This window comes from Epargyreus clarus, unplaced genomic scaffold (genome assembly GCF_041222505.1).
Source record: "Epargyreus clarus isolate Ecla_fem2 unplaced genomic scaffold, WU_Ecla_fem_2.2 ptg000014l, whole genome shotgun sequence".
Lineage (NCBI taxonomy): Eukaryota > Metazoa > Arthropoda > Insecta > Lepidoptera > Hesperiidae > Epargyreus > Epargyreus clarus.
Window position 1 is genome coordinate 8,487,124 of NW_027332222.1, and position 21,866 is coordinate 8,508,989.

At 37.9% G+C, this 21,866-nt stretch overlaps 2 protein-coding genes across 3 annotated transcripts in view; both read right to left on the reverse strand.

The window, feature by feature from the left end:
• Positions 1-21,866, reverse strand: part of LOC140747441 (multiple C2 and transmembrane domain-containing protein) — an 86,465-nt gene that overhangs the window by 57,613 nt on the left and 6,986 nt on the right. The window contains exon 1 of one of the 2 annotated variants that reach the window (XM_073079895.1): positions 4,385-4,506. The exons of the other annotated variant lie outside the window; for it this stretch is intronic. Within the exon in view, the coding sequence (XP_072935996.1) occupies positions 4,385-4,416 (32 nt within the window). The 5' untranslated portion in view covers positions 4,417-4,506. Of the gene's footprint in view, positions 1-4,384; positions 4,507-21,866 lie in introns of those variants that run through there. 2 annotated transcript variants of the gene reach the window in all.
• M6 (neuronal membrane glycoprotein M6) lies at positions 17,140-21,828 on the reverse strand. The gene has a single exon (XM_073079891.1). The coding sequence runs from the start codon at positions 21,631-21,633 to the stop codon at positions 20,887-20,889; it is 747 nt and encodes a 248-aa protein (XP_072935992.1). The 5' UTR covers positions 21,634-21,828; the 3' UTR covers positions 17,140-20,886.

The following is a 21,866-nucleotide window of genomic DNA, read 5'->3' on the forward strand; positions in this document are numbered from 1 at the left end:
AGACCATACACGATCGAGGACGAACGTGTGAGCAGGACGGCCGAATGTTATCGTCGTTAATAAGAAGCTTGGATATTAACGATATCACATTTTTATAACGTTACATTAAAGTAATAAGTGACTCATTTGATACTACAGTTTAAAAACAGATGCGGGTAGGTGAAGTGGGGACGACACCTTAGCGGCGCTCGAATTAACAGAGAGCGACATTCTGGTCGGAGACTTCAGCAAGAACAGTCGAATAACGGAGATACTTGTGTAGTTATAATACTTCTAATCACTAGTGTGAACTTACTTACGTATAGTTATTATATAGTTACTCTGTACCTTTTATGTGACTATAAGATTACACGCCTTCAAGACCTTCAAGATGACTATTATTTAATATAATTTAATTTTATTACGACACTTAGTTCATCTTGATTGCTGTTTCTCGGTTGTATTATGAAACAATGATGTTTATTAATTCGTCACTTAGTAATAAAATGTTAAATGTGTTGTTTAATTGTTTTATAAACGGTAATTTTGTATTCTTGCATAAAATAAAATTGAATGTAAAGTTTTCATTGGTTGTTTTTCTTGTAAAATCTTATTTACTTTTTAGAGTGTAAAGTTCATAATATTAAAATAATAACATAGAGGGTACAAATCTTGCCATAATTTCTATAAACTATAAATTCCGGTTAATTTATAAAAAATACCCGCGCTGTCTAAAGTTTTTTTTTTTCTTTTTTATAATATAGGAGTAGCAGTCGAGCATGCGCCGCTACCCCTGAGGACTAAGTTGGAACGCCTCGGAAAAGTATGTCTCCCTTACCACACCCTTCAAAACGGAACACAGCAGCGCTTAACACTGCTGTTATTAGGCAGAAATAGGTGTGGCGGTGGTGCCGCCGGAACCGAACCTCAAATGTTCTACCACCTTTAAAACTTTTTAACTGTTTTTATAAAATTAATTCAATATTGTTTCTTTGTGACGTCGCCATTTCCGATTAGCTAGTAGGTAACAAGTTAATCTGGAAAATAACTACATCGGCCACAATGAAAATTAATTTACCGCTCTTGATACCATGACGTGTAGGTAGGTACCTGTTTATATTATTTTTTGCATGACGTGTCCTTTCGTAGTCTCAGACTTTGATTGACGTCATTGTAAAAGAAATACGATTGTATAATTACGGTTTAAGATTAAAAAAATGAATATGATGTTAGGACATTGTTAAAAATGATGAAATTAAATAAAATAGTTGTTAGAAACAATATTTAGTAAGAGGTATGGCAATGGGTTCATAGTTTTAATATAGCAAGGACGGATCACAAGAGTTCTATCTTTCATCATTAATAGCATCCAGCTTAGTATTATTAAATCGTGTGATACACACTAATCAAAAATTCGTGTAAAAATTTCAAAACGGAATGACCTCCAATACCAGACTTTCGAACTAACTAACTTTTATAAACAAAAAGCTAAGGCTAACTTACTTTTACGGATCTCAATATCGATGTGTTTTATTGAATTGCTAATATGTTGTCTGTTTATTACATTAAACCAAAAATGTCATTATAAATTAAGGTTAGATACCTACATTAAAAATAACTCTAACTTAAAACACCTACATTAAAGTATGTGACCTCCAAGTAATTGTTTGACCTTAGGTATACTATCGCTTTTCGTTGCAATGTCAGTGTCAATTAATGGGTTATATCTAAATTGATCTACAAATAGTGCCAGTAAGAATGTTGATCTAGCTTTTTGCCAAGGAAGGGTTATTTTAAAAGTAGTAAAACCCTTTGCGGTTTTACTCCGGCGGCGCCTCCGCCACGCCTATTTCTGCCTATTAACAGTAGTGTCAAGCGCAGCAGTAGTGTGTTTGAAGGGTGTGGTAAGGGAGACATACTTTTCCGAGGCGTTCCAGCTTAGTCCTCAGGGGCAGCGGCGCATTTGTGGTCGACTTAAGGTAGGAATATCTAATCCTATCTGGACTTGATAGCATATGTGGGCGACAGTAACAACTTACCATCAGGTGAACTCGTCTGCTACTCCTATATTATAAAAAAAACCTATAGTTTTTTTCTTATATAGCAAAGCAGCATACGTCACAGGTTATTCGCGATTGCCTATAAACATTTGCAATCACGACATCAGTTTTATCTAAGACCTGCCACACATGTTTGATGATGCGTTGCCACTGAGGACTAATACGAGTATATCGCCTCGTATGTGTTCAGCCGGCATACACACAACGCAAGAATTGTTTCACGCACCGACCTGGTCTCGTTAGAAGGTGTGGCGGTGGTAAGTCATTGGTACCATACTCGAACCATACTCGTTCTATTACCATTTATATGTTCAAATATAAATCTTTCTGCCTTGACATATGTTTCAAATCGGAAATAACCAGCGTAAAATTGTTATGAAGTAGAAATAATGAGTATGGCGGCATCGTCGGCACATTTGATCAATGGAGTTTATCTTTAATACATAAGGTACATAAGGTTTCAAAGGTGGTTGAACCTTTTGTGGTTCGACTCCGGCGGCATCACCGCCACACCTATTTCTACCTAATAACAGCAGTGTTAGGCGCTGCTGTGTTCCGGTTTGAAGGGTGTAGTAAGGGAGACAGAGTTTTCTGAGACGTGCCAGCTTAGTCCTCAGGGGTAGCGGCGCATCTGTGGCCGACCTCAGTACCCTTACCACACCTTAGTATTGGTATTTGTTTACGTATTTGCCCATACAATTTCCAATCAGCGCCCCTAGCGGATTATATCATAACTGGGAAATAGTATGGGCCAATACGTAAACAAATATCAAAACGGTCATATTTGTCAAAACATAAAAACTCATGGTAAGGGTACGGGCGGCAGTAGCCGCTTACCATCAGGTGGACTGCATGCTCGTCTGCTACTCGTATATTATAAAAAAAAATACCAAATATCTAGATTTCAGAAAAGGTTTTTAAGGTTCCATTAGTACCTATAGTTAAATTTATTTTTCCATTTAGAACTCTAAAGTTAGCAAAATTATTAAATGTTGGTTTACTTTTAGCTTATGGTATAGAATACTAAACTAACCAAGTGCAGATTGGTGGAATGTTCGGGGATATGAGTACTAGTCTTGTATACCTTATTCGCTTGTTCTGCCCTTTTGACAGCGCTATCTATCTTATCCTTTTTTTTTGTTGACGAGTGGGAAACCTTCAAAAGGTACCCGACGCCATGGGAGTGACGCCGGGTTATGTGGGGTTTTTACCGCACTAAAACCCCCCCGGTGGCCGTCCGCAGCGTTTGGTGGAGAACTCCGGGATCTCCAACGGAACACAACCGGAGTCCTCCTAACGCAATGCCCTTTTATCGGGCTCTGCCCTGGGGGGAGCAATTTACGCTCCTCTCACATCCCCTGGTGATTACAGCGATATGCGACTACACAAACCGCTGTCCTTCCCGGGGTCGCTTGCTGGACGATTTGAGCTCCCACTCTTGCCGCCCGCAACCCCGAAAGCCCCTTTTAGTCGCCTCTTACGACAGGAAAGGGATACCGTAGCCCTATTCTAGTCCCGGTACTACAGGGACAATCTATCGTGTCCTAGACGAAACATGAATTTTCGTCTCGACAAAACATATTTACTAACGCGCTAAAATATTATGATATTATAGATAGAAAAATAAATTATATATTCACATAATTTGATTTTTATTTCCGTTGTACTCATACACAATTTAAATCTCTTGGTTCGTATCTTTCTTTACCTGTTTATTTTTTCATTATACACGTTATGTTTTTGTTGGGACTTAGCGTGATCGAAAAAATATTGTTTGTATCAACGTATTTCATTGAAATTATGTAACCCATTAAAGTTATTGGTGCTTTTTAAAAGACAAATCCCTTTCATTGCATGTGTTTTGTTAACACCCTGACAAATATCCCCTCAACAAAATCTTTACATTGAACTCTAGTTTTTCAACGAAAGCACCTACCTACTATTTTTTTAATATGAATTGATTCACGTTTACCTGTTTAGCTTCCGTGAAATTTATAAAACGTGCTTATCACATATGTATAATACAGGTAAAAAAAAACAATTTTTCACATGAATTTGAATATTATTTTCGATGGGTATTAATATTAATAAAAATCAAATGTTTTTCTAATGCTTAAAATATTTTGAGCATTAGAAAAACATCAAATGTTATTTATACATCTGCATTACCATAATTAAAGCTACACTATACATACATATATAAGTAAGTATTTCTATTTTGATTTTAAAAGGTTTTTATTGCTTTATATTTTTATGAAAAATATTTGTAGGTACTAATTATTAATGAAATTATCTAGAAGTGTCGGTTGCTGCGATTGAATGAAGTACCTATTTATTGGACTTACCTACGAATTTCTCCATAATAATACAGCCTCATACGTAAAACTGGTAAAACCCACTATTCAGTATTTACAAAACCTACAATAACACACTTATTAACCAATATACAAAAAATAACACAACTCTTTCACACATAGGTACGATGAGACTGATCAGACATGAAGGTCAATCCTTATTCATCTTACATCCTTTATACTACGACTGTGATGAGCAATTGTGCAAACAAATGTAACTAAACAGAAATTGCAAGTAAGTAGAGATCTTTGAGCCAATATTGGTTTTTGCACATCATCTCTCGTTATTAGGCTACCTATAAAGACGGAAAATAATATTGTATGGTATGGCCCTATGACGTATTATATTCACAAAATACCTCACAAAACATCTTTTTCTCGAGGGGGAAGCCTTCACAAGGTACCCGGTGCCGTTGGAGCGATACTGGGTTTTTATCGCTCAAAACCCCTCCGGTGGCTTTCAACGGTGCTACGTAGAGGAATCCGGGATCTCCAAAGGAACACAATCAGAGTCCTTTTAGCGCGCTACCCCGTCGAGCTCCACCCAGGTGAGATTGACGCTCACCACACCGTCTGGTGCGTACCACGGTATGGGAGTTGTGACACTATACCGTCCTTCTCGAGATCGCTGCCCTTGCGGTTCGAGCTCACACTCTTGCCGCTCTCAACCATAGCCACTCCTTATACTGTGTCATAGCCGTATCCTGGTCTACAACTAAAGAGACAATTCACGAAATACACTAACTATTTTCCAATATTATTACTCGTATTCTTCTTACAGATATATTCTACAATTTGGTTACATGTAAGTACAACATTTTTTGCCAGTATTAAATAAAAAAGTAGTAATAATAGGTATCTAATTTATAAAAAAATATATCAATTTCTTCGCTTTTATCATGTTTTTATTTTTTTAGATATGTTACAGATATCAATATATCATAGATAATTAATTTTAGCGTGATTTGTTTAATAATCCTTTTCATGCATTACTTTGTAGTTACTTACCTACTGACATAGGTATCTATATGATTTAACTTTCTAATTTGTCTCTTCACTCTTCTTTTAACGGTAGGTACCTAATTTGTATTATACCAGCTAAATATACCAATTACCTATATGTACTTCTAAGCTAAATTAAAGTGTTCATAGTAAAGTAACTATCATTTAAACAATATGTATTATGCAGAGATCTCTACAAGGAGTGACATAAGCGCGTAAACATAAAGCTCGTATAATAAGGTAAAAAAATATTTCAACAAATTTAAGCCAGTGGGTGATTAAGACTTAAAATAAATCAATACGTCACAAGATAACACAACAAGGATGTAATTTTTTTTTATATTCATCAATATCCGACTTGACCACTGGTTTCTTGTAGCGTCAGGGACACCAAGTCTAAAATTATGCCCATTACCTTATTTAATACTCGTATTATGGAAATAGTAAGTAACGCGCACGCTGCCTACCCGATAATATCCACTGGCGCTTCTTTGTCATCAACTCTAGGATATGATTGGAACCAGAGGTCGGCCACAGACGAGCTGCTTAAAAGGACCCGAGGACTAAGTTAGAACATATCTTACCACTTGAACCTTTCTCCATCATAATTATTAAGGTATAAATTCTTAACCTGATGCATTACCGTAAAGACCGTTAGTCTTTTGTTAAGATTAATGTATAAATTGTTCCGTTACTTACGTTCTTCTTATTTATGTAATGCACTCTACACATATATACGGTTCAATAACCTTTCAAGTTTAAACTGACAATGAAAAGGTCTTTCACCATCAGGTTTCTGTTCTCGTCATGCACAGTCCTAAAATATATATTGATTAATATGACATTTACTTACAATAAAAAGTTTTAACCGCCAACGAGCTCGTTTAACACTTTAGGTAAAGTGTTTAATAACTAACCTAAACTTTAATTCTGAATTATATTGTTACGCTGCTGATCACGTGCCATATTAAATATTATAAAAATATAATTTTAGCTCCTGGTCAAAAATGACTGCGAATCATCGCTTTATAGTATAAAAGTAGCAAAAAGTGATCTTGCAAAATGAACATCTATGCATTGCAACGTAAATGGATATCTTTTTTGAAATTCAAGTATTAAGTAGTCCATTAAGTAGTCATGGAACTTTGTTATAAACTTCAGGATTCGAGTCATAGTTCGGTCATAGAAAAAGCATCTAGGTACTTACCTTGAAAACGCTTTGTGTACCATTTTTTTTTTTTTTTTCTCGAGGGGGAAACCTTCAAAAGGTACCCGACGACGTGGGAGCGACGCCGGGTTATGTGGGATTTTTACCGCACTAAAACCCCCCCGGTGGCCGTCCTCAACGCTTGTTGGAGAACTCCGGGATCTCCAACGGAACACAACCGGAGCCCTCCAAGCGCGATGCCCAACGGGCTCTACCCTGGGGGAGCAGTTTTCGCTCCTCCCACACCATGCGACCACACATACCGCCGTCCTTCCCGGGGTCCCTTGCTGGACGGTTCGAGCTCCCACTCTTGCCGTCCGCAACCCCGGAAGCACCCTTTTAGTCGCCTCCTACGACAGGCAGGGGATACCGTAGCCCTATTCTAGTCCCGGAAGTACAGGGACAAACGCTTTGTGTACCTACTTAACTATTTCTTTTATCGCTTACCTTACGATGCTAGCAGCTTTCAGAGTCACAGAATCTACTAAAGGTACACATACAAATTAAATTATATTATAACAACATTAAACAGATTCTCGGGTACCAAGTTAGAGATATTTCAAGGTGGTGGAATCCTTTGTGTAGAATCCTATATTACAAAAAAAGGTGATCTTAAGTGGGTCAGTCCATAGTGGCTATGGACGCCCATTTACATCTGTAATCAATTGCAGATGTACCATGTGCGTCAATAGCCACTTACCATCAAGAGGACTGCTCGTCTGTTACTCTTATGTATTAAAAAATATGCGCATAATAGAGGTATTAGGTAGGACTACACCCACCTTTTATTAGTCGATCAGTTTTTGAATATTAATTTTCCGCGGGCCTCGCGCCATCCTCGAAACCGCACCGGTTCTTTTTGGCGAACACAAAATCTTTGTAATTCATTCACATTTATATATATACCTACATATACCAATTATTCTTTAGAATATTCATAGGCGTTATAAAAATAATGTCACTTTATTCATTAATATTCAATATATTTATATCGACTCGCAATTTGATCATGTGAGTAGGTAGGTTATAGATGTAGTATATACACTGAACTTTTTCGTGACTTAAAACTAAAATAACCTGTTTACTTAAGTACACAAAGATAATATTTTAACAATTTCAACGAATTAGGCACATACCTATTTATTAATAACACAACTTCCATTGGTTTGTGAATCTATCGAAATGAGTAATTACCTACCCTGAAGAATGCTTAAAAGCTTTCAAACTTATGTTTCAAAAATAATAACTTAAAGTACATACTTAATATATCAATAGGTGAAATATTTAAGACAGAATTTTTCCTGTCGTTGAAAAGAAGAAAAGGTCATGGCGTGAAATATTGGCACTTCCTTTATTTCCTTATAAGGGAGCTTGCTTACTTTTATCTTAATGTCTTTGACTTCATATTTAATGGCCTTCACAAGTTATTATACCTACTTTGTTACTTGCTGACATAATTTCGAATTCTACTTTATTTTACGGCACCTGCTGTAAAATAATATCATTTTTTCTGTTAGGAACATACACTAAGCATCTTTTTAAAGGTTGCAGAACTCGTTTTGATTTCAACAGCGCTAGAGCCGTATCTATTTCTATCTTTTAAAATTACAGGGGTTTAAATTTTTCTCTAATAAACCCCAGACAATATTAGTCTGGCCTCAAGTTGGTCAGGCCACAGAACCCTACTACACCCCATGGCTATTCCTGAAAACTAGGTTGGAAAGCCTCTCATAAGTATGTCTCCCTTACATCCTTCCAACCCAGCGCCTAATAACAACAGTATTAAACTGTTGTTATTAGGCAGAAATAAAGTGACGACACCTTGGTCCTGGCGGAGGGAGAGTCCTATGAAAGGACGGCGAGGTTAGCCGAACTAGGGGTGGCACGCGTTGTCGATCAAATAAACGCCTTGGGTCTTCGCATAGCATCGAACAAGACCGAGGCGTTATGGTTCCACGGCCTAAGGCCGAATGTGAGACCACCCTGCATGTCAGTGCGGGTAGGTGACGCAGTCATTGAAGTGGGAAGTGCTTAAAGTATCTCGGGGTTGAATAGCCGCTGGAATTTCGACGAGCATTTTAGCCGTCTCGTCCCCCGAATTCATAAGGTAGCGGGTGCGTTGCATAGACTGCTGCCAAATCTCGGGGGACCGAAGGAGGAAGTCCGTCGCCTCTACGCAGGTGTCGTGCACTCTCTCGCGCTCTACGGTGCGCCCGTATGGTCGTAAAGACTGTCGGGCTGCCGGCGCCGTGCGGCCAAATTGAATGCCGCGCAGCGTTTGATCGCGATCAGAGTCCATACGTACGCGAGGGTACCGTACCATATCGTACGAGGCGGCCACACTCCTGGGGCGGTTCCCGCCCCTGGACATTCTGGCGGATATGACCGCAGAGATCTTCTTTAAGATCCGCGGTCTCCGCCAGAGGGCTGATCCTGAGACGGTTAAAATGCTTCGGACGAGAGCCAGCTAGCGCGCCCTAAGACGCTGGCGTGAGCGGCTACAGGAGTCACGGGGCGCACGCCAACGCGTAGTCCGTGCAGTACTGCCCAACTTCCGAGCATGGCTCAAAAGGAGGAAATGCGTCACCTACCGGCTGACACAGATGCTCACCGGACATGGCTGCTTCGGTGAGTATCTGCATAGAATAGGCAGGTAAGCGACAGCGCAGTGCCACCACTGCGGGCATGCCCAGGATTCCGCGCAGCACACGCTCGAGCACTGTCCAGCGTGGCAGTCCGAGCGGCGGATCCTGGTGCAACGGATAGGACCAGACCTCTCCCCGGAGGCTGTCGTCGCAGCAATGGTCCGTTCTGGCGAGGCGTGGGATAGCGTGGTTGCATTCTGCGAGCGCGTTATGCTTACCAAGGAAGACGCCGAACGGGTCAGGGAGCGCGCTGATCCCGTGCGGAGAAGGAGGCGCCGAAGGCGCAGATAGGGCCTCCCGGCGCGGTAGGTGATTTAGATGGATTTGGAATCATTACTATTTCGTGCGGGTAATTTGTCACACAGAAAAATTCTTACATTGTTTAAATTTTTAAAGAGAAGCAGAGAGTGCCAATACAGTAGTACTGGTAATTATAAAATAATGAGTTATTTGAATAAGAAGTTAAGATCGTTTTTGAATACAGCTGAGTCGGCACGGCACTGGGCAGGTTTTAGTGCAGTAAGAATCCCACATAACCCTGCGGCGCTTACAGCACCGGGTGCCAGTTGGAGGTTTCCCTCTCGGAAACAAAAAAAGAGCACGGCAAAGAACTACTGCTAGATAGGATTATAGTACAAATAAATAAGTATCTATGGCTAAAGGGCAACTGCAACCGAAGTAGAGCGTTCAAGATGACTTCAACTCTTAGGTAAGGATATGAACACAAAGGAGGAAAGGTATATAAGAAATATATGTAATATAATTCCTAGTTGCATTTATTACGTGACGCATAAACCCGTGACACTAATAAATGGTTCACGGGTCAATTTAAATTAGACTCAATTAAACAAGTGTGGGTAGTAGGTACTTGATGCATAAATGTCCCGATTTCCTGGTACACTGTCATGATTGAAACATTACTTGTAATTTGAAAATCAATGAATAAAAAAATAAAAGGAAAAGAACTATGTCTGCTGTTTCCAAATTCAAAGCTTGTATGTAAAGACAAAGCCTGATTGTTCAATGTACATACATTGATCGGTGTTACTGGCATAGTAATGGCAGCAATTTGTCACTGGATGTCACTTGTCACATTGTTTTTCCCACCGATGAGATAGATGGCGCTACATGTATTCTGAAACGCGGTGGTGACTTGTCGTTGTAGCTGCTATAAGAGGCCAGTCAAATAAACTTTTGTGCTCTTTGATAACTTGTGTTTTATTTGGGTGCAAGAGTGCGGAGTTCCCTGAGTTACACCGGGTGTTTCGAGTGTTCGTCAGAGAGGTCTCTATGGATCCGATTGTGGCGTTTGTACATTGGTCCTTCGAGCCGGATCTATTTAAAGTTTGGACCGAACTCTGATTTTTGCGCACTTCGGCGGACCGTCAGCGGCGAAACACCGCTGGCTGGAGTGCTACCCGGGGCACGGAGGGGGAGCCATTGGTGAGGCGATACCAAAAGAAGAGCCGTTCCGGCGGACTAAGGAAAGTCCGGTTGAGAGCAGAATTCGTGCAAACAGGCGTTACCGACAGGGGGCGCCACTTGCAGTAAGAACAAAGGTTTGGCAGTGAAGTGCGAGTACATTAAAGTGATTTATTCAGTGCAATATTAGACCTTATTAGTTGGCAGTTTTGAACTTAGAAAAATTCAGTGGTAATTTGTAGAACTTAGAAAATTTCAAGTAGTGTTTAAGACTTAGAATAATTTCATAAAAAGTGTACTGACGGGGAATCCATGCCCGATTTTTATTTTTTTGTGGTATTTCTAAAACACTTGTAAAATTTTAAAATTTGTAATAACACTTAGAATAATTTAGCCTCAGTTATAGTTAAATAATTAAAGTCAACAATGGAATCATTAATAAGAGTTCAATTAGAATGCAAAAGGAACATAGAAAAATCACAAATAAACTTTAGAAAATCACCAAAAGAAAGAATTACTCTAGCTTACGTACAAACAAGGTCAGAAACATTAGAACAAAAATGGAAAGAATTCATAGAAACACATAAAAGTATAATAGAAATTGCATCACAAATAGATTTAGAAAAGAATAAGTATTTTACAACAGATATATATGAAAAAACAGAAGAAATCTACATAGAATATAAAACTGAATTAAAACAACACATGATAAACTTTGAAATTTACAATAATCCTGTAGAAGTAAAACAATCAACCTTAAAGACTAATAATTTAAATGTAAAGTTGCCAAAAATTTCTTTGCCTAATTTCTCGGGGCAATACACTGAGTGGACCTCTTTTCGTGATTTGTTTTTATCGTTGATCGATAAGAATGAAGCTCTTGATGATGTCCAGAAGCTTCACTATTTAAAGGGACATCTATCGGGGGAGGCTGAACAGTTGCTCCGACATACGCCCGTTACAGCGGCTAATTATAGGGAATGTTGGACTACTTTAACAAAGCGCTATGATAATAAAAAGTTTTTATCCAACAATATGTTAAAGCGGCTAATAAATCAACCTGCTCTTACTAAGGAGTCCTCTGCGGCAATAAAGGGTTTATTGGACAACACAGTTGATTGTTTGCAGGGTTTACGTACTCTAAGAATTGATGTAGACTCATGGGATGTAATTGTTATTTTTATTATTAGCTCCAAATTGGATTTTGATTCTCGGAAATTATGGGAATCACAAATTAGCGCATGTGATAACTTACCAACTTTTACTGAATTTAAAATATTTTTAGAGTCAAGGTTTCGTGCTTTGGAGTATTTAGATCCTAAATTAATTAAGCCAATTGTTAATAGGAATAATGTTAAAATGTTTCACGTTGCCTCTGAATCATGTATTTTGTGTTCTGGAGATCACAGGTTGTATAATTGTAAGGAATTTGCAAAGCAAGACACAGACTCTCGTCGCGAGTTTGCCCGCACTAATCATATTTGTTTTAACTGCCTAGGAAAGAATCACACTGTTTATAATTGCCGCCACTCAACAAGATGCCGTTTATGTAAGAAGCGACATCATTCACTTTTGCACCCCAAAAACCTTTCTAAATCAACTGACAATGAGAAGTCAGTCGCCGATGTTGTTGCTGCAACATCTAGTTCACCAGTTGAGTCCACTAATGTTGTATCTTGTTTTTCTGATTTTCCCAGCCAGTCTTTATTGGCCACGGCATTAGTGGAGGTCAAGTCAAAGAACAGAGCCACCGTAGTTTTGAGGGCACTGCTAGACCAAGGCTCTCAAGCTTCGTTTATTACGGAATCTGCCGTTCAGCTTCTCGGTTTGAAGAAGATTCCTACCAGAGCCCACATATCCAGGCTAGGCGATGAGGAGAGCGGTACTTTACCCTCTCGAGCGATGGTTGATTTTAGATTTCACTCACGTCTAGACCCTTCTTTTGTTTTGAGCACCAAGGCGTATGTGCTTAGTAAGCTTACGTCATTACTTCCTGAAAAGAGGATCGTTTCGGTTCCATCAACTCTCTCTACCATGGATTTGGCAGACCCATCATATGGTGTGCCAAATAAGATAGATTTAATTTTAGGAGCAGGCGTATATGGCCAGATTTTGTTACAAGGTGTAATCAAAGGTCCACCGGGAACTCCAGTCGCTCAAAAGACGACACTTGGTTGGATCCTTTCTGGTAATATACGTGATCCCCATCACCATGGTACCGAGAAGTCTTACAATGTAGTTGTAGGGTTGCATACTCAGATTAATTGCGATGACCTTCTGAAAAAGTTTTGGGAATTGGAGTCAGACCAAGAATCCTCACATAAGAAACATCTAACTGCTGATGAACAAAGGTGCGAACAAATATTTTCTGATACAACCATTAGAGACGAGTCCGGACGATACGTGGTCAAGCTACCTTTTAGACACGAAGACCCGTCTTGTAAATATGGCAACACAGAAAATATTGCTCGCAAACGTTTTTATGCTTTGGAAAAGAAGTTCCACTATAACCCAGAATTTAGAAATCAGTACTCAAATGTTATTCAAGAGTACATAGATTTGGGTCACATGGAACGAGTTCCTGATTCAGAAATTAGAAGGTCTGATGTTGTGTATTTGCCACACCATGCTGTAGTTAGGAATGACAAAAGCACTTCCAAGTTGAGGGTCGTCTTCGATGCTTCTTGTCTTGACAGCAATGGTGTATCACTAAACAATGAATTGTTAGTAGGCCCGACACTTCAACCTGAGCTGAGACATATTATTATGCGATGGCGTCGCCATCCTGTCGCTCTAGTAGCCGACATTGTAAAGATGTACAGACAGGTTAAAGTATTCCCAGAAGATGCTGACTATCAACGTCTTCTATGGCGTGAGAAGCCAGACCTCGATTTACTGCATTTACGTTTGCTACGAGTCACATTCGGCACATCTTCAGCGCCTTATCTTGCTGTGAGAGCACTGCAGCAACTAGCCCACGATGAGGGAAAAGACTTTCCGATGGTCACCGAGAGTGTGTTGAAAGATTTTTATGTTGATGACCTTATGACGGGTTGTGAATCAGTAGCTGAAGGTGTAGAAATTTATAAGAAGATGAATCAGATGCTAAATCGGGGTGGTTTCCAATTGCAGAAATGGTCAAGCAATAGTGAAAAACTTTTGAAGGAAATAAAAGAAGAATCAGGAATACAAGATAGTTTAGAAATTAAAACAGATGAAGTACTCAAAATTTTAGGTTTAACGTGGAATAGAACTACAGACGAATTTCAATACACTGTACAACTTCCTGAATTAGAAACTCCTGTTGTTAAGAGAAAGGTAATTTCTGATATCGCGAAGCTGTACGATCCTTTAGGTTGGCTTGCACCGGTCATAGTAACAGCCAAAATATTCATTCAAAAGATTTGGCTGACCGGTATCGATTGGGATGATGAGCTTCCTTCTCATTTGTTGGAAGAGTGGTTAGTATTTCGTAACACTCTTGGTCATCTTACCCAGTTTCGTATGCATCGGTGGCTAGGAACGTACGATAATGCGACATTGGAACTACAAGGATTTTGTGACGCATCCAATGATGCATATGCAGCCGTTGTTTATGCCAGAGTTGTCGATTGTGATGGAATCGTTCATGTTATTTTGTTGTCTTCGAAGACCAAAGTGGCCCCAATAAAGGAAGTGAGTATTCCAAGATTGGAACTCTGTGGTGCGGTCTTGCTTGCGCGGTTACTTCATGAGATCTCAGAAACCTTAGAAGTTGCCAAAGAAAACGTCCACGCCTGGACGGATTCAACCGTTGTTCTGGCTTGGCTTAGGAGTCATCCTAGTAGGTGGAAGACTTTTGTGGCTAACAGGGTATCTGAGATACTCACTACTATGGATGCTCATCAGTGGTCACATGTACGATCCAATGACAACCCTGCAGATTATGCATCACGTGGCGTTTTACCATCAGCATTTGCAAATTTAGAGATGTGGAAATCTGGTCCTGAATGGCTAAGAGAAAATCAAATACATTATAACAAAGGAGAAATGACACAAACAGAATTAGAAATAAAGACAAAAATATTTACAAATACACTTACCTGTAGTTCTGAAGATATTATTTCCAAATTTTCATCGTTAAATAGACTTACCCGTGTGATTGCGTACTGTAGAAGATTCCTGAAACTTAAAAATAAAAGTAATTTTAAACCTAGATTAATATTTACAGAAATTAATGAAGCCTTATTAGCATGCATAAAAATATGTCAATTACAAAATTTCAGAGAAGAAATAGATAGCTTAAAGAAGACAAGGAAAATAGATAAAAAAGGAAATCTTACCTCACTGAATCCGTATCTCGATCAGAATGGAGTATTGAGAGTTGGCGGAAGGCTGCAAAAGGCTAATATTACACAGGATATGAAGCATCCTGTAATTATGCCTCACAAATCACACCTTACTACCCTTTTAATAGCAGATGCCCACGAGCGTACGTTGCACGGTGGACCTCAATTAGTGCTCAATTATTTAAGATCCAAATATTGGATCATTAATGCAAAGGGGGTTGTCAGGCAATATATTCATAAGTGTGTGATTTGCATCCGTCATTCTGCTCGACCCAAGCATCCTTTAATGGGACAGTTGCCTTCAGCTCGTGTGAATGCTAGCCGACCTTTTCTCCATAGTGGTGTGGACTATGCGGGTCCAATTAGCGTAAGAACTACGAAGGGTCGTGGTTATCACTCCACAAAGGGATATATATGTTTATTTGTCTGCATGGCCACTCGGGCAATTCATTTGGAAGTCGTGAGCGATATGACTTCTCAAACCTTTATATCCGCTTTCAAACGCTTCACATCCAGACGTGGCCATTGTAGTGAACTGTGGAGCGATAACGGCACTACCTTTGTAGGAGCTAACAAGGAGCTAAAGGTCTTGTTTAAACAAGAAAGGTTCGGCGTATCCTCTGATATCGCTGATTGGCTTGCAACCAACGGCACCAACTGGAATTTTATTCCACCCCACTCTCCGAATTTCGGAGGGCTTTGGGAGGCTGGAGTGAAATCCACTAAACACCATCTAAGGCGTGTCATCGGCACTAGCACTCTTACCTTCGAAGAATTGACCACAGTGCTAGCCCAAATCGAAGCGTGCCTTAATTCAAGACCGCTCTCCTCAATTAATTGTAGTCCGGATGATCCTTGCCCATTGACGCCAGGCCACTTCCTTGTAGGAGAACCTTTGGTACTTGTTCCCGAATCCGATTTTCAGAAATCCAACATCAGTACTCTCAACAGGTGGCACTTTACTCAACGACTTGTCCAAGATTTTTGGCGTAGATGGTCGCACGAATACCTTACACAGTTCCATCATAGATACAGGTGGTCGCGCTGTATTTCTGAACCAAAGGTGGGTGATGTCGTACTGGTAATTGAAGATGATTTACCTCCAGCCAGGTGGCTCTATGGGCTGATTGTAGATAAACATCCTGGTCCGGACCAGGTGACGAGAGTGGTATCTTTGCGTTGCAAGGACTCAATCATTAAAAGACCTGTGTCTAAATTAATTGTATTGCCTGTCACAGATTGAATTTTTATGTATTATTAGTTATAGCTTTCCTTATAAGTTACATTTAAAGTCAAAGTGTCATCTAGCCCATCTTCAATTTATTTGATTTTTTGTGTGTTTGTATTTGCTAAATTGTATTTGCTGTTGAGTAGTTGATTAGCATAACTTTTACCATTGCTTTAGTCTAATTATTATTGGAGAAATTTTATACAGTCCTCTGGTATCGAAACCCCCTTGATTTTTTTGTGAATTACTTCATGGTGGGCGGTAGGATTAAAGCAATGTAAGATTATGTAGCATTTTGTATTAAGGAGATGGACGTACTGTCCATGGTGGGCGGTATGTTCAATGTACATACATTGATCGGTGTTACTGGCATAGTAATGGCAGCAATTTGTCACTGGATGTCACTTGTCACATTGTTTTTCCCACCGATGAGATAGATGGCGCTACATGTATTCTGAAACGCGGTGGTGACTTGTCGTTGTAGCTGCTATAAGAGGCCAGTCAAATAAACTTTTGTGCTCTTTGATAACTTGTGTTTTATTTGGGTGCAAGAGTGCGGAGTTCCCTGAGTTACACCGGGTGTTTCGAGTGTTCGTCAGAGAGGTCTCTATGGATCCGATTGTGGCGTTTGTACACTGATCTTAAATGTATATAGCTATATTCTCCCATTTCTGCCACTAAAGCTCACTGATGCAAAATTCAATGGTCGAAATTTTACTGTTAGTAACATACGCGTTTTTGTTCCATACAGACAATATCTGGGTTCTCCCTTATCACTAGAAAACATATATAGCGAAGGTATACTCGTATCAACAAGGTCCAATTTTCTACTTAAATAGGAATATTTTATAGCGATAAACACTGCTATAATTATATTTTAAAAAGGATTAATTAATAAATAAAAACTAACACTATATGTGTGTATATCTTATTATTACACTATTCTTACATTAAAAAAGTGCAAAGAGTAATAATAAATTTAAAATGGTAGACCCACTGAAAACCATTAGCCGGTCACTAATCAATCTTCATGTTATATACTTTATTGTCGCCATATAATCCATAAAAACGTCATAAAAAGATCCTTATTGAAATTTTAAAACTATTAACAAATCAATATATAAACAAAACAAATCATTTAGCTATGCTAAATTATCCTGATGATAAAAATTCCTTAGAAAAGTACCTAATTAGCAACAAGAATTTAATACTTAAAACATACAGGATAAATACACCCATTGTAGCATCTTATAAATCCGAACAATTTTTAAACGAAAATTTATTTTTAATCAAATATTTTTTAAGTAAAATAGGTTCACAAAATCAAATAAAACATTTTTCAGCTTACATACAATTATAAAAAGAATGTATGTAATTATGCAAATATAAATTCCTTGTTTATTTAAATTTACAGCCAAAGTTGCAAAATAATATAAATAATTTTTGTGAAATCACCAATCTTAAGCCACAATTTTTTAGGTATCTATATGTAAGTATATGTATTTGTACATGTTTTTTACTACTGCATATAGTACATATAGAAATACTTATGTATAGGGAATCATTAATTAAACTAGGTACATAGTGCAAAATCAAAATGATATCATTTGGTTGCAACATGACATCAAATTGTAAATTAATGTACATTAAAAAAAGTATTATAAAATTATCTCTTTCAGCTGCCTGTTTTACAGTTAAGCAAACAAATACCGAATATCGATATTTTACAGATTAACTTTATTATTCCTAATATAATTTTGCACATTAAAAAAGGGGAATTTATAATTATTCATTATTAAACCTGTGATAATTCAAGTCCACTAACACATGTTATATCAACTTTAGAATGAGTTGCCAGTTAACAAATATAGCAGTTACAAAAAACTACTAAAATCCCTAATTCATAGCTTTCCACTGGTCTAATTAGGTGGGTATCAAAACTTAGGCTTTCAGTCTTACAATAGACCATAACATTTTAAAACTTAATAACGTCAATACTATAGAAAAAGGGTAGTCAAGGCTTTAAATAAATATGGCTACAGCAAACCTCCCATGTTGGTGCTTTTGTGGCTGTATGATAGAAAATTTGTAACAAAATCTAATTTTGCAATAAATCATAAATAATAGAAATCTAAATTTGGAATGCATGTAACACAAAAACATTAATTATGTAAACAACCGTATGTTGTAGGTTAACATGGTTAACCATCATATCAGTCATAGCGTCATACATCAGTTAATGTTGGTGCAATATTGACACTGTCGTAAAAACCTTATGACTTGAAGTACAGGCAAATTTGATATTTATTTTAGAATTGGCCGATGCTATATTATTTTCTAGGTTTCTGTGATCACCTAAATGGTGGATGTGTATGACATTGCCAATTTAATAACAATGCCTACTTAGCCTGTAATTCAATTTGTTTAGTTTTACCCTGAAGCCCAATATTAACCCCATTAATCTGTATGCTTTGTCTGCAATCTAATGATCTCTCCAACCCATTTAAAACCTTGGCTGACTATACTAAGTAAAACCAGTCTAAAAGGTTACATTCCATTAAATAATTTATAGAATACAAGCTTAAACATAAGTGTGATTTGCATTTACATTATTATTTTGTGCAATTCTAATACTAAACATTGTACTAATCATCATAAATATATATGTTTGTTGTTATATAAATGCAATTAATTAATTCCTTTGTTACATAAATATGGAGTTAATCCAATTATCCTTACTTATATTTTAAGGGCATCTTACAACAGTGTTTTCGGTGAGTGAATAATCATTTCAATGTGATTGCAGAAGAAATGAGGCTGCAGTGCTTATTTGAAGTAGGCAATTGCATTCATTGGATTGCATGTATTGGAGCACTCACCACATTTCAAGCCATACCCACAATAATGGTCCATCTCATAAAAAATTGGCAACTATTTCAATGCCCTGTAAAGCTATAAAATTTTCTAAAGGCAATATTAAAATGTTACAGTAAATATTGAGTTTAAATTGTTTGTGAAACAACAATATGAGATGTTATACATTATCTAGTACAATACTTGCTATTACATCGACAATGTCATAAATATATACAAGTGTGGTTTAAAGAGAGCAATGAAGTGACAACTGAATACTTTTGTCATCTTCATCACCATCTTAATGTCTTAATTACCGAGAGCATTTTCATGTAATATAAGAACCCAGTGTGGAACAAAAGTATGTCAAGTGTTCATTGAAAAAGTACAACAATGTAATGTTACAATATTTGACACTGCAATGAGTGTATGTGTACATTCCAATGGTATCAAAAAGATTAAAGCAATAAAGCTAGTGAAACAAAAGAATCATCATGCAATATCGACAGAATATGTCTTTTTTTAACTACAGTGTAAACTCTATATAACGGCACTGAAGGGACTGTCCATTTTATGGCGTTATAGAGAGTGGTCGTTAAATGGGGAGAAGAAAAATCAGAATTAGAAAAAGAAAAAGTTTATTTCAGTCTAGTGTTAGTAGTTATGTACATAAAAAATAATCTTATTTGAACGCTATTGCGTGTAGTCTGTTATTTTTGTCTGACGTCTTTTGCTGCACCAGTAATTTTGTTATATTTTTTAAATTATTTTATTTGTATCTTCTGATATTGAGGCATCTTGGTGACCAAGGAAGTAAAAGAACCAATTTCTTAGAAAGTTTCGTACGCATGATGCCGACAGTCGAGTTTATTGCGGGCTAGGATAATAAAGCGACAAAAGAACGTACACAGGTGCGCAGTTTTTACTAATTTTAGCAACTTAAAAGGTACTTTTTATTACTCAATTGTGGTCGTTATTGAGAGTGAGTGTAATGCTATGTAGAGTGTATCATTGTATGGAATACAAGCTAAACCAACTAAGTCAATTGTTTTCGACGCTTTAGAGAGTTTGTCGTTAAATCGAGTGACGTTACATGGAGTTTACACTGTATATGTAAATTATCTTTTTCTCATGTTCCCAACGACCCAATTCCCAAAGTCCATATAATATAATTAAGCCTAATTAAAAAAGGTGCATTGGTCAGTTTATCTCCATTATTAATAATTAATCTATTTGATGTTTGCCTCCTAGGGTCATAATTTGTCACTTTCTAGTAGGCAGATTGTCAAAATTTGATATTGTGCTTGTACTGCATCAAATTTACCTAAAGTTCTCAAATACTACACTGTTTCTTATATTACATGTAAATACTCCTCGTAAACACCCACATTCAAAGTATACAGTTGTACATTAATTTATTACAATTTGTACCAAATCTTAAACAGTATTTGGAGCTTATAATCTAATAAAAAGATCTATAGTATAAGTTATAATCGTATCAAGTAACATCGGGCAACAATAAAACAATTGAACACAATATGTCTTACGTCTAATGGAATGTTAAAGTACAAATATATGAAAATCATCTATGTTCAATTACAGTGTGCACTTTAATGTATAGAAAAAATTTGTTAAAAATTTCTTTAAATAGATATGTAAAATTCAGTACTGAATCTAATCATTCACTGAATGTCAGTCTTTCTGATTGTTTAGTGCACTTTTAAGGATGTGCGTGCAGCAGTACGTTATGTGTGTCACATCTTAGTACTGGCCTCTAGGGAGCGCAGCAGAGGCGCACGGGCCATATACTAGAATCTGTCCTTAGAGGCATGGAGGTCCGGGTTGGTGAGGTACTGCAGCTCTTGCAGCTCCTGGAACTTCTTGTGGTCTCTGATGTGAGCGTAGTTCGCCGACAGGCACATCAGGTAGTGAATCAAACTCAGAATTACCAGAATACAGGACACCATCGCCAGAATAAACATGAATTCCGCCTTCTCGACATAATCTTTGCAGAATAATTTAATTTTGTGAGTCTCGCAAAGCTTCATGTCCTCTTGTCGCACTGAAGATGGAAACATGAAGTCGAATTGTGTAAAGTCGATGCAAGTTTGCTCAACGTATCTCGGTTTTGAGCAGAGCTTCCAAAAGATCGTGAATAAGAACGTCGTAATAACAAGGAATCCGAGCAGGATAATCCACGTAAACGTGAGAATATACGTGATTATCATGAAAACCGCACAAGATATCCGCCCGCCGACTCGAGCTCGCCATGCTCTGTACACCTTTTGTCTAGTCGCACCTGTTGTTAGGCATCCCAAACATAACAACATGAATCCCAGCGCAGCCATGCAGGCGCTACCGACGATAAATATCATTTGCAAAGCCTCGATCCATATCAGACGGAAGTGGAACACTTCATCGAACATCAAAATAGAAAGGGCTGACCCTCTGTACATAGTGCCACAGAACACCCCCACGCCCAAACAACACATTATCGTAGCTATGAGGGTTGCATAAGGAACCCTTGTGAGGCAGGCTTGACACGCGTCCCCCATTGTGATAACACTTCACTATATATTTTCACTTCACTCGAGCCGGTTCTTAGATATATAAAATAGACGAAGTTTATAAATAAATCACTCTCAAAAATTGTACAACAAAGTCGAGTTAGTCGAACGAACAAAATACGATAGAATAAATTACTGAACTAAAGACAAGTTTTTATGACTAATGGAGTTAAGTCCATGATTCACAACATTATTCGTCCTTCTTTTACTTCCACAGATAA

Coding starts and splice junctions, on each gene's coding strand:
- M6 (XM_073079891.1), bottom strand. CDS start 21,633: ATGGGGGACGCGTGTCAAGCCTGCCTCACAAGGGTTCCTTATGCAACC.